This window comes from Manacus vitellinus, unplaced genomic scaffold, assembly GCF_001715985.3.
Source record: "Manacus vitellinus isolate BGI_N305 unplaced genomic scaffold, ASM171598v3 scaffold_42_pilon, whole genome shotgun sequence".
Lineage (NCBI taxonomy): Eukaryota > Metazoa > Chordata > Aves > Passeriformes > Pipridae > Manacus > Manacus vitellinus.
In genome coordinates, this window is record NW_021940553.1 from 2,028,254 (window position 1) to 2,049,785 (window position 21,532).

The following is a 21,532-nucleotide window of genomic DNA, read 5'->3' on the forward strand; positions in this document are numbered from 1 at the left end:
GGGCTTCTCCCATGGAGCGCTGACGCCGAGCCTCCCTTCCCCCGCCCGCTATAACCCAGAACGTCCCGCCGCCCGACCCACGGAGGGTGTTCCCGTGGGTGGGTGGGGACTCGCCGGGGCGGGCCGGGCCGGGCGGGCGCGCCGGGAGCGGCGGAGCGCGGCGGTGGCAGCGGCAGGATGCGGGAGGCGCGGTTCAGGGACCACCTTCTGGGTGAGGCGGGACCGGGACACCGGGGTCAGGGCCAGCCGGAGCCGGGGGGCACAGCCGGGGGGCACAGCTGGAGGTGGAGGGTCACCGATCTTTGGTTAGAGTGGGCTCCAACGCGATCGTGGTCGCGGGGTGACTTTGCTGAAAGCTCTGGGCATCCTGAAGCGATAAAACAGTGGCACAGGTTACCCAGAGAAGCTGTGGCTGCCCCATCCCTGGAAGTGTTCAAGACCAGGTTGGACGGGGCTTGGAGCAACTTGGGTTAGTGGAAGGTGTCCCTGCCCATGACAGGGGTTGTTGGAACGAGATGGTCTTTAAGGTCCCTTCCAACCCAAACCATTCCGTGATTCTGTGATCCCCAGCAGGCACTGCCCACCCACACATGTCCTGGGAGTCGTGGCTTTGCAACCTGCTCCGGGCAGCCAAAATAATCCCAGCAAGCAGCCACTGCCATGCTGGAGGAAATCAGTGCCAGTCTGAGGGTCTGATAACATTAACTGGCCATCAGTGAACTACTTGGAGACACTATAGCCAAAAATGGTCCTTTGATGTGGAGCTAATCCCAGACTGGATGTGCTGGTGCTCGGTGTGCTGCTGTCAGCTGCTGAGCCGCAGAGGAAAAGCCGCACTTTGGGGAAAACCACAATTTATTCTTCTGAGTGTGAATTGTGCTTTTCTGAAAGGAGAAGTGCAGAAAAGCCACATATCTGCTGTGAAGCGTCAGCTCTGTGGCCGCTCAGTTCCTCTTGTTGTGGTAGACCTTTGTTCCAGGTATCGGCAACCAGGAAGTAAATTACAAAATTGTGTCTTTTGGGGCTGAAAATCCCCATCTGTGAATGGTGCTCGGGGTTTCTCAGATGTTGTCTGGAAGCAGCTCCCATCTTGCAGGATGGGGGAGAGGAGCACAGGCCCCAGGAGGAGCAGACACCACGTTTGGAGCTCCTGTGTTTTGTGCAATAAGTGCAGAGCACCACTGTCATTAGTGTGTTAATTGGCATAGAGCTGTCAAATATGCAAATCCCACACAGGTATCAAACCTGGCATGGAGAATAAAGCCGACTTTGCAACTGGCAGCTGCTTCCCAGCTGTTTGTTGCCAAGAGGTTTTCCAAGGTGTGCTCTCTTTGCTTTGCAAACATGCGGAGGGAAGGGATGCAAGGGTGGTGGCAGCATCCACCAGGCTGAGGGGAATAACTGTGATGGCAGGAACACTGAGCAGGCATGGTTTGTGGTGCCTCAGTGGCACATTGGGCTGAAGAAGATCTCCTGGCCGCAGGGCTGACTTCGGCCATTTCTGCCTGGTTTGTCCCTCTCCAGCTGTGTTGTGGAGCTTTTTGAAGGAGGATCCTGGAGGAGGGGGTTCAGTGGGAGAAAATACCAGGGCCGTAGCAGCGCCAAGCCCCCAAGTTAAGGAGGAGATGGGGCATGCCATGGGGTGCTCACTCCTGCCTCACCCCTTCTGTTGCAAACATGGCTGTTTACTGAATAGTCCCCAACTCTTGCTGAGCCCAAAACCCTTGGTGCTGCCAGAGATTTTGCTTGGTTTCTTCCCTTCTGAAGCCTGTGTCCTTCAACCGCTCCCCCCACCCCCACCCCCTGGCTAAGGAAACGTGCCTGGAGCAGGAGCTGGGGTTCATGTTGGACAGGAGGGTGGTGAATGTGACTCAGTGGAGAGATCGAGGCCCTGCTGTGGTGGTTTGGCCCATGGAAAACGCAGGTACCACCCCAAGCAATCGCCACACCACGTACTGGTGACTGTGCATCAGCTGTGAGGGCTGGGGAGGGAGGGGGGAGCAAGAGATGGGAAATAAGAAACCACATTTAGATGAGGTGTGGAGGTCTGCATGTCCAGCTTCCATTTGCTGCTGGGTGCTGTGAGTCCACACACACTTCCTCTTGCAATATTCCTCTTATATTACCTCGCTTGAGGCAAAAATGGAAGCAGAAGTCTCTGCTGCAACAAGTGATTTCTTAGAATCATAGAATGGTTTCATTTGGAAGGGACCTTTAAAGGCCATCTAGTCCAATCCCCTTCCACCTTCCACTAGCCCAGGTTGCTCCAATCCCCGTCCAACCTGACCTTGAACACTTCCAGGGATGGGGCAGCCACAGCTTCTCTAGGCAGCCTGTGCCAGGGCCTCACCACCCTCCTCATAAAAAATTTCAACAATTTCTTCCTTCTATCAAATCTGAATCTCCCCTCTTTGAGTTTAAAATCATCATCCCTTGTCCTAGTGCTACAAAGAGCATGGTGAGGCACAACATTCATCTTGAGTAGGTTCTTGACCTGTCAAACAAGGTGAGATCAAGAGGACCATCTCTGCATGATCCTGGGCAGGTGGCAGATGCTGCCACACATACCCTGTTCCTTAATGGTGGTGCTGGCTCAGCTTCTTATCTGGTGGTCCAACAAAATGTCTTTTTTTTTTCCCCCCAAATTAAACTCACTATCACACTCTACCTGCAGAAACCCTAAATACTGCTAAAAATGCACTTTGCTCTGGTGAGGGGCAATTCTGTAGTGGTTAGGACAGCTCAATGGGAAAGCAAGACTTTGGCAGAGCTCCAGAGGAGGGATGCCTCAACTGATGGGACAAAGCCTAAAAATAACCAAATCCTCAAAAACTGGGTCAGTTTGGGCATTGGATCTTCCAGCTTTGGAATGTGACTGGTTGTGAGTGGTGACCACTGAATTTCTTTGTTGGGACAGTGAACTTTTGTTAGTTCTTTACTGTGAGGGTGGGGAGGCCCTGGCACAGGCTGCCCAGAGAAGCTGTGGCTACCCCATCCCTGGGAGTGTTCAAGGCCAGGTTGGATGAGGCTTGGAGCAACCTGGGATAGTGGAAGGTGTCCCTGCCCATGGGAGGGAGTTGGAACTAGATGGGTGGTTTTAAGGTCCATTGAAACCCAAACCATTCTGGGATTCTATGACTCTATGATAAGCTGCAGCCCACGCTCTTCTCTGTCAGGGTAGCAGGGCTGTGCTTCCAGCCTCACCTGGGGACTGACTGAGCTTTAAACCACACCAGTTCTGGTTTCTTTGATGGATGCTGTGTGTGTTCCTGCACTGGAGCCTGGTCCCTGCGGGAGCTGACGGCATGATGCCCATGATTTGGGAAGGCATGGGGCCACTTTGCTCTCTGCACTCGCGCTTGCTCATGCTCTTGGGTGTCAGCACAGGATGGTAAACTTCCTTAAATAACGAGTTTTGCTCTCTGCACCCTGCTGCAGCTCCTGCTCACCCAGGGACCGAAGTCCAGACATGCCTGAAGCTGAACATGCATTGCCCTGAATGTCCCCACTCCTGTGTTGCTCCCTCCCACAACCTGTGCTTCCCCCCTGTCTGTGAGAGAGCTGTGCAAAACCAAAAATACCCAAAAGCTCGTGTTTGTTTGCCCGTGCCTGGCCTGTAGTGATTGCCACACGTTGAGCAAGGACGAGGTTTTGTTTTCACTTGTTTTTGCAACCTGCTCTTCTTCTTTCACTATAGGAGGTTTTTTCTCGCAGTTTTTTCCACTTTCTTAGTACACGTCTAGTTCTCCACAAGCCCGCTCTTCCACGTATTTCAGTTAACCCAAGAGCAAAGCTTTGGGTCTCATCAGAGCAATTTTTGTCCTGTAAAACTGTGTAGCAAAACCAAGAAATGACAATAACGCTAAAAACCACCTCAGTTCTGATCTGCGGGCTGACAGCTTGCAGCTTGGAGACTGAAATTTTGGTCATCTTGCTTTTACTGAGACAATGCTCTGCTCTCTCTGCAGTGTATTTAGTGATGCTGCTAAAGCAGCCCATGGCTGGGGGGACTGCAACCCCAGGCTCCTGGATTTATTCCCTGGCTGCTGACTCATGGTGTGATGCTGGCTGGGCTGTTTCACTTCCCCTTTCCCCTTGTTGTCCTTCTCTAAACAGGGACTGGCTTTAGTGGAACTAATCAGCAGCGTTATGAAACCCTCAGGTCGTCCTTTCAAAGGAACAAGGTGGGGTTTGTGGGGAGAGATAATTTCATGAAGGCGGGATAGTCCAGTGTTTTTGGAGTCTTTGGGATGAGCAGGAGAGGTGCATTGGTGTAGGGGAAGGAAACTTCAAAGGGAAAATTATTAATTAAAAAGTAATCCTGCTTTTTGCAGCGTGATGGTCTCAGGTGGGTGAATTTGCAGCGAGTCCTTTTCCTCCTCGTGATGAGTTTTTGTCTCTCCTGTTGCACCTACCTGGTTTTGGGGTGGGGAGGACCTGCAGGCTTGTGCAGCACCTCCTCACCCTGCTCCCTGCAGACACCAGCACAAGCATTTCTTTTTGTCTCAGCAACCTCTGCAGGACCCTGAGCGATTTTGCGGCTACGCAGACTCTGAGCAAGGACAGCACAGCCAGCTATGGTTGCACTGTGTTTCCGTCTGCTAAAATAGTCATCCAGCCTCTGGTGTGTTTGTCTAAGCACGTAAGGCAAGGGACACAGACTGAGAGCTCAGCATAAATACAGGTCTTCCTAGACATGGTCCGTGAACAGTGTAGTGCCCCAAACCCTTCCATTTGGGAAGGTTGGGACAGAGTGATGGAGGGCAGGAAGTCTCTGCAGAGGGATCTGGATCAGTGGGCTGAGGCCAACGGTGTGAGTTTCTACAAGACCAAGTGCCAGGTCCTGCCATTGTGTCCCAACAGATCCCTGCAGCTCCAGGCTGGGGCAGAGGGGCTAGAAAACTGGGAAAGGCCCTGTGGGTGTTGGTGGCAGCGGCTGGACCTAACCCAGCTGTGGTGTGGCAGCAGGGCCAGGGCAGTGCCCTCCCTGTGCTGGCACTGCTGAGGCACCTCCAGTGCTGGGGCAGTTCTGGGCCCTCAGACAAGAGAGACACTGAGGGCCTGGAGCGTGTGCAGGGATGGGAACGGAGCTGGGGAAGGGTCTGGAGCAGCAGGAGGGGCTGAGGGAGCTGGGGGGGCTCATCCTGGAGAAAAGGAGGCTCAGGGGGGACCTTCTGGCTCTGCAACTCCCTGACAGGAGGGAGGGAGTCAGAGGGGGATCGGGCTCTGCTCCCAGGGAACACATGACAGGATGAGAAGAAACGGCCTCAAGCTGGGCCAGAGGACATTGTTTAGGTTGGATATTAGGGGAAATTTCTTCACTATAAGGGTTGTCCATCCCTGGCACAGCTGCCCAGGGCAATGGTGGAGTCCACATCCTTGGAGGGATTTAAAAGCCCTGTGGATGTGGCACTTGTTGACATGGGTTAGTGTGACCTTGGCAGTACTGGGAAAATGGTTGGACTCGATGGTCTTCAAGGGCTTTTGCAACTTACACAATTCTATAATTCTGTGTTTCTCCAATGTCAATATTTCGTAGGGTGTATGTCTGCAGGGGTTTTCCATGTAGAGTGGGGCAGAAGATGGAATCGTCAAGCTCAGCAACTTGTCTTTCAGCTGTGACTCAGCCATCTCATGTTTTCACATCCCCACTAGAGCATTTCAGCCCCTCTTTTGCCTGCAAGTGCAAACAAACCCCAAAACATTACAAGGAGCACTCAAAATCCTGCTCCTCATCAAGTCTGTTGGGAGGGTGGTGCAAATCCAGGCAGCAGATCAGGAAGGGGGGAGCACATCCTGTGGGCTTGGGAAACATCAGCTGCTGCTTTGTCACCTTGAAATCATCTGTTTGTAGTTTCCATGGGCTGTCCTGTAAATAGCACATGGGCTCAGAGCTCTGCCCAGCAGGAAGGACCAGGACAGCTGTGGGAGGGCAGGAGTAGAGATCCTTGTCCCTCTGCCCCACTTTGTTTTGGCAGGGCTGGGTGCAATCCCCACCCTCCATACCTGTCTTGGGCTTAGTCTGTTATGCTTTTAAATCTTCTGTGCCCATGGCTCTGTGCTCTCTGTGTTGCACTTCCTCTTCCATTGCAGCAGCCAGCCCTGCCTTTGGGACATCCCACGGGCAGTCACAGAATCCCAGGATGGTTTGGGTTGGAAGGGTCCTTAAAGCTCATCCAGTTCCACCTCTCTGCCATGGGCAGGGTCACCTTTCACTAGACCAGGTTGATCCAGGTCCCGTCCAACCTGGCCTTGGACACTTCCAGGGATGGGGCAGCCACAGCTTCTCTGGGCAACCTGTGCCAGGGCCTCACTGCCCTCACAGCCAACAATTCCTTCCCAATAACCCCTCTAACCCTGCCCTTTGGCAGTGGGAAGCCTTGTCCCCCTTGTCCTGTCCCTCTAATCCCTTGTCCAAAGTCCCTCTCCAGCTCTCTTGGAGCCCTTTTAGGCACTGGAAGGGGGTCTAAGGTCTCCCTGGAGCCTTCTCTTCTCCCGGTGAACACCCCCAGTCATGCTGGTCCTTTTGATTCTCTCAGTACCAAACTTGTCCAGAAGGTGCTGTTAAGGCTGGTTTCACAGGATACAACCCTGCCCAGCTCCTTCAATCAGGAGCTCCTCCTGCCTGGAAACAGCTCTTTTAGAAACCTCCCATGGAGGGGTTTAAAAGACGTGTGGATGTGGCACTTGAGAACATGGATGGGAACATATGTCATTGCTGGATTGAGATCTTCTTTTTTCTGAAAATCTTGTCCCATACATTGTTCTCCTCTAGGAGTCTCTCCCACCCCTTAAAAAGAAAGATCTTATTTCATAAGGAGGCACTTGCACACTTGCTCTCCCTGAGCTGTTGCCTGTGCAATGCCTCTGGAGGTGGCAGTGTCCACGGACTGCACTGATGAGGATGTGACTCCTGTGTTTTCAGAGCACGGATCTGACAAGCACTGTTGGCTACGACAGCATCATCCAACACCTGAACGATGGCAGGAAGAACTGCAAGGAGTTTGAAGACTTTCTGAAGGAAAGGTAGGGAGCTGCCTCTGATCACGGGTTGGGTTGAGCCTGGGAAGTGAGGCGGTGGCACTACTCCTACTCCTGGTGCTCCCAGTTTGATTTCTGTTGTGTTTAACTGTCCACTATGTTAAAATGCTCTGCCATGAAGCTCACCTTGCTGTTCACCTTGCTGAAGATCAGGTGAGAGCTTTGGCCTAGGAGAGGCAGGGCCTTGTCCTGAATTTGTCTTTGTACATTAAGAACAGCTCGTAGATTTAATGCTAAAAAGAAGTAGCATTAGGTTTTGCTTTTATCAATCAGAGAATACGACCTAAGCAGAGGTTCTGTGGCTTCAAAAACAACTGAGAGGGTCTGGCTTTATGGTTCACCTGGTTAGCAATGGCTAAATATGAAGAGCATTGTAGAACAACCTTGAATTAATGTAATTTTGGTAATGAGAACTGGAAAAAAACAACCTGTGACTGGATGACTTGGTGCAGAGCAGCCTGGGGCAAACATAATGGGGGTGAAGAGGAGAGGAACCTGCACTTAAAAGTGTCTAGTGCACCTACATCTCTTTAGGCTGTAATCTCATGTTCCAGGAAAATTTGGGCTTTCCAGCTGAGGAACTGGACCCTGAGAATCGTGTCCCCCTCATTTGTGACAACAAGAGAGTGCCAAAAGCCTCCTCCGCACCCTGTGTCCTCTTTGTTCTTGAAGTAGGTGTAGGTTGCCACCAGTGTGTCTTTCCAGAAAGAGATTAGAGGCTGGACCTGGACTTGCTACTGGCACCTCTCTCTGAGCGTGGCTCAGTTCTCTGTGTACAGCAGGGCTGTTAACACAGTTCCAGCCATGGAGGACGTGCCTGTTGGATGCTTTGTCCCAAATGAAGTTCATGTGAATGTTGTTTGACAGAGGGGAAAAAAAATCAATTTATGATATTTATCTTTTCCCCGTTTCCCTACAAGCTTTGGGAGTTTCTAAAGAGTTAAGCTGGGTGAACCTTCACTGCCAGACTCGAAAAGTCGACAACACAGGTGTTTGCATCTGTGTTAGGAGATACAGGCATTTTAGGAAGCTATTTATTTTATCCAGTAGACCTTCTAATGCAGTCTTTAGCAGGACTTGTTTCTTTACACTGACTGCAGACAGTTAGGGTTGCCTAGGTTGAGATACCTACATTTGACCAAGCAAGTCCAGCCCTGGTTGTCTGTGCTGACTTCAAAGCAGCTGCAGAAAGCTGGTTGTTCTTGTACTGCAACACGTAGACTCTCTTTCTTTCAAGAGGGGAGGACAAAAGGATCTCTCAAAGGTGTTATTTCTGTTACCTCACAAGATTTGGCCTCTTCTTCAGGCGTTCTCCGTAAGGATCAGAGGCAGGTCCAGAGAGTACTTATTGCCTCATTCAAAAAAGCCCTGAAGAACTGAAATACCTGAGCTGAGCTTTGGGGTGCATGCTTGGTGGCCAAGCTGTCTTTGAGGTGCCTGCTCCCTTCCTGTCACATTTGGTATAAATCAGCCATGTCAGAGTCAAAAGTACTTAGTGCGGACAGACCGAGGGATCTCAAAAGCCCTGTTCCATAGGAAGCTGAGGGGAAAAAACCTACCTAGGTGAGTCACCTGGCTGCATCTTCCAGCCAGGCACAGGCAGCTTAGTCCTCCATCACCTGTGGAGGTGATCCTTGAACCCATCAGCCCAGGGGAGATGGGCAGAGCAGCATATCAGGACCACAGACACAGCAAAGCCAAGTGTTTCCACTGGAAAACCTGGTTGGCACAGGTCAGGAGTTCAGAGCAGGTCTTAACCTCCACTGCTAACAAGTCTTAGTTTCTGAATTAGGAACTTTCTCTCATTCCTCTCTTTTCTCAACAGGGCAATTATAGAAGAAAAATATGGCAAAGAGCTCATCAACTTGTCGAAGAAGAAGCCCTGTGGGCAGACGGAGCTGAAGTGAGTTCACAATGCTGTGTGTGTTCTGCTTTTATGGGTGTCCATGGATCAAAGAAGGAGGAAGAGAAGGAAGGAGACTGTGAGAGAGAGACAAAACAGTGTTTTGAAATGTGATTGGGACGTCCAGAAGATGAGCTGAAACCATTCTCATGAATAAACAGTGCCCCAGCTGGGTTCTGCTTTGCTTTGAGCCAGACTCCACCAAGTTCCCACCAGCCATAGACTAACCAAAGCATTGTGGATGCTCAGGTGAGGTGTGGACTGGTGGTTCAGCAGAAAGCCGAGGATCATGAGACCCAGGAGTTCACTCTTGACTGGTTTTGTAGCCAGGGGGAAGTACAGGTTGAGTCAAACCACGCAAATCTTCACAGTGTTGTGACCACTGTGGCTCCATGACTGGGTCTCCATTTCCCCAGTGACCCTCGGCACCTTCTGCTCCTTGCTTTGTTTCTATACTTTATACATACCCAGTCTGACATTCTCTGATCATTGTTTTTACAGTTTTGTGTCACATAAAATGTTTCTGAAATTAACAGGGAGAAAAGTTCTCCAAGTTTCCAACCACAGGCCAATGCACCATGTAGAAGGTGTTCGTGTGCCCAAACTTATGCTACAGGAAGGTTGCCTGATACACTCATCATGAAACTTAGAATTTTGATAGCATCCAGTGTTCAGAAAGATGTAAAGGAGATCTCAAAGCGAGCGAGCTGTGCTATACCTGAGAGAGAAAAAGCCAGAGGTATAAAGAGGGTAAATAAACCTACCCTGAGTTGCTTTGACTGGTGTCAAGTGAGAGACTGTTTTGGGAGTCTGTATTGCTCTGCTGATACTTGTGCCTGGCCATGCTTTCCCACTCTTTTTAACGCTCCTCCTGTGTTTTTCAGCACGCTGAAGAGATCCCTGGATGTTTTCAAGCAACGTAAGTAATTCTTCATGCTTGTCAGGACACTTGGTTGTGCCAAAGCCTGAAGGCAACTTCTTAGGAAGAAAATGGCAGGGAAACCTCTAAAGTTGTGGTGATGGGGTCCGGCATAGGCTGTACTCCTGGCCTGGCTCGTCCCAGTGCACGGGGTTTGGGACAAAGTGCTCCAGGGCACAGGTGGGAGAGGAGACCCATAGGGTGTCCTTTTGAGGATCTCTTGGACTTTCAGGTCTGGCTGCAGCTCAGAGGTTGATTGTGTTGTGTATCAAAGCTGTGCATGGGAAGGTCTCTTGGGGTTTATTGGATAGGCTTGTCCTCTTCACACACACACACAGCAATTCACACTTTGAATCCTGGGGGCAGTTCTGGGCCCCTCAGACAAGAGAGACATTGAGGGGCTGGAGCGTGTGCAGGGAAGGGTACGGAGCTGGGGAAGGGTCTGGAGCAGCAGGAGCGTCTGAGGGAGCTGGGGGGCTCATCCTGGAGAAAAGGAGGCTCAGGGGGGACCTTCTGGCTCTGCAACCCCCTGACAGGAGTGGGGAGCCAGGGGGATCGGGCTCTGCTGCCAGGGAACACATGACAGGGTGAGAGAAAATGGCCTCAAGCTGTGCCAGGGGAAGTTTAGGTTGGATATTAGGGAAATTTTTCACTGTAAGGGTTGTCTATCCCAGGCACAGGCTGTCCAGGGCAGTGGTGGAGTCCCCATCCCTGGAAGGGTTTAAAAGCCCTGTGGATGTGGCACTTGTTGACATGGGTTAGTGAGGGAATGCTTGGACTTGATTATCTTAAGAGGGCTTTTTCAGTCTAAATGGTTCAGTGGTTCTAATTGGAACATGTAAAAGATGATGCTTTGGCCACCATACACAGTCCCTGTATCACAGCTCGCCGGGGTACTGGGCAGACAGCACCTTAAAGGCAGACAGCACCTTAAAGGTGAGCACTCTGCTACCCTGTGCCTGCCAGCTTTGTCAGCTGGACATCCCTGACATGGCTCTGCCCTCACCACTGCTGACTATTCCAAGCTGTGGGTTTGGAACAGCTTTGGAATGTTGAATCACGAGCTGCCATTTGGCTCCGCTGCCTCAGTGACCCGGACAGGGTGGCATTTCGTGGTGTGGCTGCTCACCTTCAGCAAGAGGAGCCTGAGATTTTTTTAGCCTTAGTTTCTCTATGGCCCAAGTTGCTGCCTGCTGGCCTGGGGTAGTGCATCCTTCACTCAGCTGTGCCGGGGTGCGATGTGTTGAAACGCGCCCGAATTCACCCGCGTGAGGGGGAGATGTGACTGTGCTTGTTTGAGTAACTTCTCTCAACTGGAGTTTCCTCAGACTCGGGGGCAGGTCCCAGGAGGACTGGTCCTTACGTAGGTGAGCACTGCTCCGAGCCTGCTTCAAACAACCTGCTGCTCTTTCATGTTTCTGAAAGGGGATGTGTGACGTGGGGCCAGTTTGATGTCAGTTGAATTGAGAAACACAGTCTCTTTAGGAATATGTATCTATATATATCTATATCTATCTATCTATCTATCTAAGTTATTTTTTCTTTGCAGAGATAGACAATGTGGGACAAGGTCACATCCAGCTGGCGCAAACCCTTCGGGAGGAAGCGAAAAAGATGGAGGACTTCAGGGAAAAGCAAAAACTGCATCGGAAAAAGGTCAGGCACTGTGGGAAGATGTGCCTTCCTGCAGGATGTTGATCCTGCCCCAGCAGTGGGCTAATCCCAGAGCTGTGTCCTGCTGTTCCCCAGCCCCCTCTGTGCCCCCCGTGCCTGCTGCTGCTGGGAAGTCCTGAGTTTCTTCCTACATGTTGCAACCATGTTGGTGAACTGTGCAGCAACCTCCAGCTTCCTTCTTCTCACTGCCACATCCTCTCCTTTGGGTGGTTTTTGGGGCCGGCCACAGCAGGGGCTCAGCCCCAGGACACCAGCCTCAACTGGGAATATTTTGAAGCATTTATATACAGTGCTGTATGATCTCCATAGGGTCTGATAAAATGGCCAAGACTTTTAACTTTTTGTTGAGATTCCTTTTTCTAGAAAACCACTAGAACCAGGGGCTGGTTTGGACTAGCAGAGGGGAGTGGGCTTCCCAGCTTTGTCAGAGCCTGTGGAGATGACACAGTACTATACATTGCTATACATTTAGTTCGTAGAGCTCCTTTGCATACACAAGTCAAGGCTTAGACAGAAGCATGAAAGATGAGTTTTGTGAAGATGCTTTGGGTGGATGAAGGTCCTTAAGCCCATCTCAGTCTGGTCTGTGACTCTTTCCCAAGCCACCCAGTGGAGCTTTGATGGTCAGCAATGTGCTGATTCTGGGCCTGTTTTCTTCACAGATAGAGCTGATCATGGAGGCGATTCACAAAAACAGGAATGTGCAGTACAAGAAGACCATGGAGGTAAAGCAAACCTGCGGCTGTTTCTTGCCTTGTGGGTTAACACTGCTCAGTCACAAGCACAGAGCTGGGGCAGGCTTAAATGAGAGGGTTTTCCTCCTCTGCTGTGACATTGGATGCTGAGTCTGCGTGAGTGGTGTGCAGGGTGTGTTCAGAACACTGAAGGGCACACCAAGGACACAGAATCACAGAAACACAGAATATGCTGAGTTGGAAGGGACCCACAAGGATCATCGAGTCCAACCCTTAGCCCTGCACAGGACCATCCCCAAGAGTCACACCATGTGCCTGAGAGGATCATCCAAACACTGCTTGAGCTCTGTCAGCCTTGGTGCTGTGCCCACTGCCCTGGGGAACCTGTTCAGTGCCCAACCACCCTCTGGGGGAAGAACCGGTTTCTAATATCCAACCTAAACCTTCCTTGACACAACTCCAGACCACTCCCTGGAGTCCTGTCACTGGTTACTACAGAGGAGGCACAGCCAGTGGTAGCCTTTCAGGGCTGGATAAATGTGATTTAGAATGATAGAGTTGTTCAGGTTATAAAAGCCCTTTAAGATCCTTGAGTCCAACCATTAACCAGCACTGCCAAGCCCACCACTAACCCATGTCCCCAAGTGCCATGTCCACACCTTTTTTGAGCACTTTAATGGATGGTGACTGCACCACTGCCCAGGACAGCCTGTGCCAGGGCTTGATAACACTTTCTGTGAAGAAATTTTTCTGGATATTAAATCTAAACCTTGTCTGATGCAACTTGAGGTTGTTGCCTCTTGTCCTGTCCCTTGTTCTCTCAGAGCAGAGCCCGACCCCCACCCAGCTCCCCCCTCCTGTCAGGGAGTTGCAGAGCCAGAAGGTCCCGTCTGAGGCTCCTTTTCTCCGGGCTGAGCCCCCCCAGCTCCCTCAGCTGCTCATCACCAGACTTGTGCTCCAGACCCTTCCCCACGCCCTCCTCTGGCTACTCTCATGGACTTGGTTGTCATGAGCTTTTCATCCGTAAATGCAGCTTGTCTTGTGAGGCTTCCCCTAAGCCACAGGGCACCTGGGACCTTGTGTGCCACCCCCTGCTCCTCTGGCAGCCTGTGCCCACCTCTGCCCTCGTAGGCTGTTCTCTCCCCCAGAGCTCCCACCCGAGCTGTGTGCTGGTGTCTCTCCCAGGCCAAGCGTCTGTACGAGCAGCGGTGCCGGGACAAGGATGAGGCGGAACAGGCCGTGCACCGCAACGCAAACCTGGTGACGCAGAAGCAGCAGGAGAAGGTACAGGGAGGTGGGGCAGGGGGAGAAAGGGATGCCTCTTCTTGTCAGCTCTCCCGCCCCATGGCTCTTCTCCCAGCTCTGGGTTTTGGGGTGAGACGGGAGGGCTGGTGGTGCTCACCAGTGGGGCTGCAGTGCCGTCGGGGATGCACCCAGGGGCTCCTCCACTTTCCTTCTCTCTCCCATTTTTGGCAGCTGTTCGTGAAGCTGGCTCAGACAAAATCAGCTCTGGAGGACTCCGGTGAGTGGAAATGCCATGTTGGGAGGGCAAGGGACATGTTTCCAGGGGCAGGGAGTTGTGAAGCCATGGCAGGGCTCGTGGGCAAGCTCCAGCTCTTGGATCAGGCACAGCTCCTCAGAAACACATGCCCAAGATACCAGCGATGGGCACCTGCCCTGGAGAAGCCTGCATGACCCCACCAAGGCCATGTCCTTCCACTTTATCCCTGATGTCCTAGCCATTTCAGGCTTCACATATTACCTTCTAGTGAAGGGTATTTACGTTAATGTTAATCATGGAATCAGTGAATGATTTGGGTTGGAAGGGGCCTTAAAAATCACCTCATTCCAACCCACCCTGCCTGTCGACCTTCAGCTGACACTGATTTCTCTTGCAGACAGGAGCTACCAGCAGAATGTGACCATGCTGGAGAAGGTCCGGGAAGAGTGGCAGATGGAGCACATCAAAGCTTGCGAGGTAAATGCCCTCAAACACCTTTGCATGGCAGTGTGGTCCTCTGGGTGTCCACCCCTGTCTGCAGGGCCAGGGACGGCACAGATTTCCCTTCTGTGTATTCCCCTGGCAGTGAAGCATCAGGATGTGTTGCAGCTAACCCTGTGTGTGCCTAAAGCTTGGCTTCTTGATTCAAGGCCCCACTACTTCAAGGCTTCCACTATTTTTTAATTATTTCTATTTTTCCACCACCTTTTAAAATTGACAGAGTCAAGGTCATGACGTTTTGCCCATTACCTACTTGCATGTTTGGCATGGCTGTCACTTTGAACAGCTGTGGTTGCCTCTGGATACTCAGTGACTTAAGGCTAGTATGTCCTAGAGCCTCAGCAACACCTGGAAGACTCTGTCTGAAACTCTAAAAGACTTTCCATGGACAGGGACTGCAGAGATTGAGGTTCTATCCCAGGTTTGCAAACAGCTTTCCCATTCCCAGCTGTGCTGATTCCTTCCCAATTTATTTCTCATCAGGCTGCGATTTTACTTTTCTGTTTTGAACTGGAATTTGCTGTCTCTGTTGTGTGGTGTGCGTGAGTGCCTCAATGATGGTGTGCTTTTGGTGTCTGGGGTCTCTGGAAGCCTCTATGATGGGGACATTTCAAAAGGTATACCAGATTCAGATTTCTGGTATGCCAGATTTCAAAGGCTTGGGTTGGAACCTGCTTGGAAAAGGGCTGGGCAGGAAAGAGGGAGAAGACCAACCAGTCAATGCACCTCTGGTTTCATGCATCCTCACTGTGTATTTATTTCTCCATATCTGCAGCCTGGAAGTGTTAAAAGGACATGTAGATGTGGCACTTGGAGCCATGGGTTAATGGTGTCTTTGGCAGTGCTGGGGGAATGGTTGGACTTGATGATCTTAGGGGGCTTTTCCAACCTAAATGATTCTGTGATTCTAGGACACCTGTGGAAGCGAAGTGAGCTGGGACCACAGGAGCATGGGGTACCTAGGGAACATGTACTGCCTTTAGGAATCTGGCTTGTTCTCCCCAAAGGTGGTGGGGGATCCCCTTCACATCGGTTCTGCAGACCTTCTGAGCTTAACAAACACTCATCTTAACACTCATCTGGTTGCACAAAGGGATCATTTCTCTTCTGGGCAATCTGGAGGACGCGCTGTTTCCTTGTTTCCTGCAGAGCACCAACACCATCTGCTCCTTGCAGTTCTCTTTTCATGGCACTTGGGAACGAGAAGCAGTAAGGATTAAGGAGATTTGCTCTCATTTTAAAGATGATGTGGCCGTTTTTGTCTGTGTTGTTTCAGTTCTTTGAGACTCAGGAGTGTGATCGGATCAGCTACGTCCGTAACGCCCTCTGGCTCCACGTCAACCAGCTCTCCCTGGGCTGCGTCCAGAATGATGAGGTACCTCAACTGAAAGTCCTCGTTCTTCTGTGTGGAAAGCAGAGCCCAGTTTGTTTTCCTGTGCTCTGAACTGTGTTACGTGTGAGTTGGACTGTGGCCCTTCATTGGCCACCAGACACCAGCATGAGTGGGCAGGCAGAAGGTTTGGCCAAAACTCTGGCAGATGAGCTTTCCTCTAGGATTCACACATTTTTTGAGTGTGCTGAAACACTGGAACAGGTTTCCCAGAGAAGCTGTGGCTGCCCCATCCCTGGAAGTGTTCAAGGCCAGGTTGGATGGGGCTTGGAGCAACCTGGTCTAGTGGAAGGTGTCCCTGCCCATGGCAGGGGGTGGGACGAGATGGGCTTTAAGGTCCCTTTGAGCCCGAACCACTCTAAGATTCCGTGATTCCCCTGTCACTGCAGCTTGTGCAGTGGGTGAATATTGGGATTTCTCCCCATGTCTAATAGACAGTTGGAAAAAACCCTCTTGTTTTTTGACCTGATGTAATAGAAATGCATTTTATTTCCCTTTTGCAGAAATATGAGGAAATCCGCAAGAGTTTAGAAATGTGCAGCATTGAGAAGGATGTTGATTTTTTTGTAAATTTGCGCAAAACTGGAAGTTTGGCTCCAGGTAAGAACTCAATACAATCTCACAAAGTAGTGCTGACTGCCCTGTACTCCTCGTGGAGCTGCTGCTCAGGTCAGCATCAGTTGGGGTGCAAAAAACATTGATTTTGCAACATTCCTCCTTTAGTTCACTGCTATGCAGCACTAGTCTCTGCCAGTTTCAACAGTCCTTGAAGACAGCACTCCTCGTTTTAGTTTCCTGATCAGGCATTTTCACAGAGAGGGGAAAGACTTAGGATCTGACTGCTGGTATAAGAAGTATTTTATGTCTATAAAAGGCCTGTACTTTACTGCTGTTAACTTTTCCTAGCTCCTGTTGTTTATGAAAACTACTACAATACACAGAGAAATGTGACTCCTGCGAGAAGTCCAGCGCCTGTACCTATATCAAGGTAAGGGACATAACATATACAATTGCAATTGCTATTGCGAGTGATGCTCTCCCCCCCAAAAAGGGCAGATTTTATTCCTTTTAGTCTATTGGAAGCTTGACTTGGGAGTATTAGAGGAAAATATTTCCTCGCATGGTTCTTGTTGTGATCTGTCCATCTGAGGAGTGTTAAAGGCATGTGTGGGTAGAGGGAGGAACTGCAGAGCTGAATGCACTTCCCTGGGACAGAAGCTGGGCCGGGAGGACAGGCTGAAGGGTGTTTCTGCCAGGGGCCAAGGTGACAATGAGGGCCAAAGACTCATGCTAAGGATGAGTGTGCCACTTTGGCTGCCACACTGGGAGTTGAGCCCTGTCCAATTATGGCTTCCTGATGTGTCATTCTGGGCAAAGGCATGTACAAAGGCATACCCTGAGGCTCACCTGTGATTGTGATTTTTTCCCCCAGCTTAGTGCTTTTTGGCTGCTTTTTCCTCTCCTGCACCATATCAGCTTCAATTCCTGTGTTTGCCAAGCAGGCTGTGGGTGGTGAGCCCACCAGGTCTCTATAAAGCCCAGGTTGCCAAACATCTTGCCTTCCCACCAGCTCTGGGAGGGCAGCTGGGGAGTGCAGAACCAGGGCAAAGGGAGTCCTGTATCCATGCAGATCCTCACCTCTGTGTTTCCTTCTGTGCAGGAGGGGACCTCTGCCCACCCCGACCAGTGCACCAGGTGAGTTATTGCTTTATGGGCTTTCTGGCCCCACAGAGGAACTACCACTCCAGGCCCTTGTCCCAGGTCCCTCTCCAGCTCTCCTAAAGCCCCTTTAGGCCCTAGAAGGGGTTCCCAGGTCTCCCTGGAGCCTTCTCTTCTCCAGGCTGAACATCCCCAGCTCTCCCAGCCTGTCTCTATAGGACACCTCTTTGAGACTCATTCACCCTTGCACCCCATCCCTTTAACATGGATGGCCAGTGTGGGAAGCCTTATAATGAGCACTTCTCATGAGGAAACCTATTTTTTTTTTGTGCTCTCTGTTTCAGGGGAGCCTGATTACGCCACAGTTGATGGCTACAGCTTGGTACATTTCTAGCAGTCACAGTAAGTACTCACTTTTGATGAAGAAAGGGGGCTTATGGGAAAGAGGGAGAGGGATTTTTAACCTGGGCAGATAGTAACACAACAAAGGGGAATTTTAAACTAAATGAGGTTAGATTTAGGTTAGCTATAAGGAAGAACTTCCCTGTGAGGGTGGTGAGGCCCTGGCACAGGTTGCCCAGAGAAGCTGTGACTGCCCCATCCCTGGAAGTGTTCAAGGCCAGGTTGGATGAGGCTTGGAGCAACCTGGTCTAGTGGAAGGTGTCCCTGCCCATGGCAGGGGTGGAATGAGATGAGCTTTAAGGTCCATTCCAACCGAAACCATTTTGTGAATCTGGAGCTACCTGGAAGAGGGACTGTGGAGAAAGAAAGGCCACTGGTTAAAGGGTGATGTTTGAGGGGGATCACTTCCAACTGGAAGTGATGCTCCTGCCCTGCCATCACTTCTCTGAGCTGGAGCTGTGGTTTAGACACTGTTGATCCTGTCCTGTAGGTTTTCCAAGCAGAAGACACTGTTGGTCTGTCCAGCGTGGCACAGGTGGTGTTTCCCGTTATTCCCAGACACTAAAGTGTCTGAAGTGCTTCTGCTTTTCAAAAACATATTTGAGGACTGATAATTATTTGTACATCCAGAAAGTGCCCACTAAAAAATCTGTGCCTTTCATCAGCAAACTCCTTGGATGGATATCCTATCTTCAAACTCGGAGGAAGAAAAGGACCGGACACAGGGGCGATTTGTGTCAGAAGAAGTGTTTGATTTGAAGTTCTTCTAAAGTGCAGCCATTGGGAGAGGCTGGAGCCTCCCACTCTCCAGATAACTAGCTCATATGTGCCGAGGGGAGTGCTGCATGATGCTTTGGGCACGCTGGCTTGTGTTCAGGGCACCTGCATCCCCCTCAGATCTCAGGTTACTCTTTCGCCTGTCTCTAAAGTCTTTCATTACTGGGGATTAAACTTGTAATTTAGGTTTAATTTTATTCTCATCTTTCGGGGATCTCACTTAGGGGAGCACCAACAGTTACACCGTGTGTCTGGCTTAGCTGTAGGTGTGCTCCAGGCTTAAGTGCTGACGCTGGAAGCTGATTTGCATCTTGCCTGGTGCAGCAGTTCACAGCATGGCTACCCAGTGAGGGGCTGTGCCACCACAAACCTGCTGGGAGGTTCCACATCCCACTGTGTTGTTGAGGATCAGGAGGACGTTGTTCAGATCTCCCAAATGCCTCTCCAATGAGGGGGTTGTGAGTTTTTAGGTTCATGGTACAGCTGGTCCCTGGAAGGCTCTGGGGACCAGGTTGGATGGGGTTTGGAGCAACCAGGTCTAGAGCAAAATGTCCCTACCCACAGCAAGGGGTTGGAACTAGATGGTCTTTAAGGTCCTTCCCAACCCAAACCATTCTACAGTTCTATGATTCTATGATTTAATTAGCTTTTGACAGTCTCTAAACTTTGGACTTGTTCTGACTATGCACCACTGGAAACAAACTTAGCTACTGCTGGAGCCATGAAACTTGTTTTCTGACCAGATCTCCTCAAACTTCCTGCCCTTTCTGTTACCATATATATATATATGTATCTTATGATTATGACTTTGATTCAGAAGCTCACGTGCTTCGGGGCTGCTGATCTCTCTGACGTCCCTGTGTGCAGTGCTGCTTGACCACTCCTCAGTGCCTTACGACACTGGACACAGGGACACAGGACATGGGGATAAACACACAATTTACCTGTCTAAACCTGGAGCAGCAGGATTTGCTATTTGTATGACATTTTTCCAGCTGAATCTGCACGGCTTCAGCGCGTGTCCCAGCCCGTCAGTCCTTGGGGCTTTTTACTGTGTTTTCTTCTGTGGGGAAGATGACAGTGAGCTCTGACATCTGCCCTCCTGCAAAGTGCACGTGCCAAGGAATCCGCTATCCTGTTTTATTTCTGAAAGACCAAGGACACAAGTATTATTCCGAAGGAGCCTGCTGTAGTCTTAGTTGTTTAAATACATATTTTAAAAAATAAATTTTGAGTCTCACGTGTTGGGTATGTGGGTTTTTTTTTAAAGGTTGTCTTGTTCGCTTTCTGTTGGGGCTGGGGTGGGACACCTTCAGAGCACATCCTCGCTCAGCCTTTATTTCAGTCCTTGCTCAATACCAACACAGATGTGGCAGAAAACACCTCAAATAAGACTGGCACAAGGACAAGTACTTGCTATTAGACAGGCACAGCTGACCACGTAGGGCTGTTTGCCCTGGAAGAGTGTCTGCTCTGCAATACATGGCACGGTTTCTTTATTGGGGCTTTTCTGCTGACTGAGCACAATAGTTGCTGTTAGATTTTTCTGGATTTGGAGGTCCCCAGTGGCTTGCACATTCATTAAATGCACGGAAGTGATACCAAAACAGGGGTGCTGGGGAAGGGTCTGGAGCAGCAGGAGCGTCTGAGGGAGCTGGGGGGTCTCATCCTAGGGAAAATGAGGCTCAGGGGGGACCTTCTGGCTCTGCAACTTCCTGAGAGGAGGGAGGAGCCAGGGGGGTGGTGTCAGGCTCTGCTCTCAGAGAACAGATGATAGGGTGAGTGGAAATGTCCTCAAGTTGTGCCAGGGGAGGTTTAGGTTAGATATTAGGGGAAATTTCTTCCCTGAAAGAGTTGTCAAGCTGTGGCACAGCTGTCCAGGGCAGTGGTGGAGTCCCCATCCCCAGAGGGATTTAAAAGCTGTGTGGATGTGCCACTTGGGTTAGTGGTGGCCTAGGCACTGCTGGGGGAATGGTTGGACTTGATGATCTTGGTGGTCTTTTGCAACCTCATTGACTAGGATTCTATGAAAACACCAAGTGTTTGCACAGACCTAGGCCAAGAAAACTGAGCTTGGAAGAGGAGTGTCCAGACATGGAGCTACTGGGAAACAAGTCTATGTGTTCATGGGTGCCAAAACGGCTTTTTTTCTTCATAATCTCCCCTTCATCACCTTCCCTTGCCTCATGGCTTTCCAAGTGGTGCAGAAGACTTTGGCCTCCTCCCAGCCCCTATGGAGGGTCTGTTGGTCTGTACAGGGGACCTTGACCCTGTAGTGGTGTGTGGGTCCAAATGGACAGTCTGTGTGTCCCTATTGTGGACCCTGACTTCCCCCAGACCCCTATGTAGGGGGCTCCAGCAGACCCCAGCTCCTCTGTGGAGGTTCTGTGGCTTCCTTTAGTGGACCCTTCTCCCCTATGGGCAGTCTGTGAGTTGGTCCCATGAATGGTCTGTCTAGGGACATTCTGTGGGTCTCTAGAGTGCTCTGAGGGTCCCATGGATGGTCTGTGGGTCTCTATGGATGGTGGTTCCCTATGGACAGTCTCTGGTTCCCTAAAGTGCTCAGAGGGTCCCACAGGTGGTCTGTGGGCCTCTATGGGCTGTCTTTTCCTCTGGGCGGTGTGTGGGTCCCTAGAGCGCTCCGTGGGTCCCTATGGCAGTCTGTGGGTCCCTATGGCAGTCTGTGGGTCCCTATGGCAGTCCGTGGATCCCTGTGGACTGTGTTTCCCCAAGGACGGTGTGTGGGTCCGTACAGCACTCCGTGGGTCCCTATGGCAGTCTGTAGGTCCCTACAGCGCTGTGTGGCTCCCTATGGATGCTCTGTAGGTCCCTATGGCAGCCCACGGGTCTCTATGGCAATCCGTGGGTCCCTACAGCGCTCCTTGGGTCTCTGTGGTAGTCTGTGGATCCCTATGGCAGTCTGTGGATCCCTATGGCAGTCCGTGGATCCCTATAGCAGTGCGTTATCCCTCTGACAGACCGCGCGTCCCCACGCACACTCTATGTGCCCCCTCTCCCCTCACGCCCGCCCCGCCCACCCCCGGGCCCCGCCCCCTCCCCGTCCCGCTCT

General features: G+C 51.1%; 1 protein-coding gene across 1 annotated transcript; it reads left to right on the top strand.

Annotated features, from left to right (window-relative positions):
• The first annotated feature begins 177 nt into the window (after nucleotides 1-177).
• PSTPIP2 (proline-serine-threonine phosphatase interacting protein 2) lies at nucleotides 178-19,689 on the top strand. Its single transcript, XM_029962147.1, has 16 exons — nucleotides 178-211; nucleotides 4,117-4,184; nucleotides 6,926-7,026; nucleotides 8,867-8,944; nucleotides 9,829-9,863; nucleotides 11,413-11,519; nucleotides 12,200-12,262; nucleotides 13,418-13,516; nucleotides 13,709-13,754; nucleotides 14,131-14,210; nucleotides 15,511-15,609; nucleotides 16,128-16,224; nucleotides 16,531-16,612; nucleotides 17,285-17,319; nucleotides 17,628-17,685; nucleotides 18,176-19,689. The coding sequence occupies exons 1-15, from the start codon at nucleotides 178-180 to the stop codon at nucleotides 17,675-17,677; spliced, it is 1,074 nt and encodes a 357-aa protein (XP_029818007.1). The 3' UTR covers nucleotides 17,678-17,685; nucleotides 18,176-19,689.
• The last annotated feature ends 1,843 nt before the right edge of the window (nucleotides 19,690-21,532 follow it).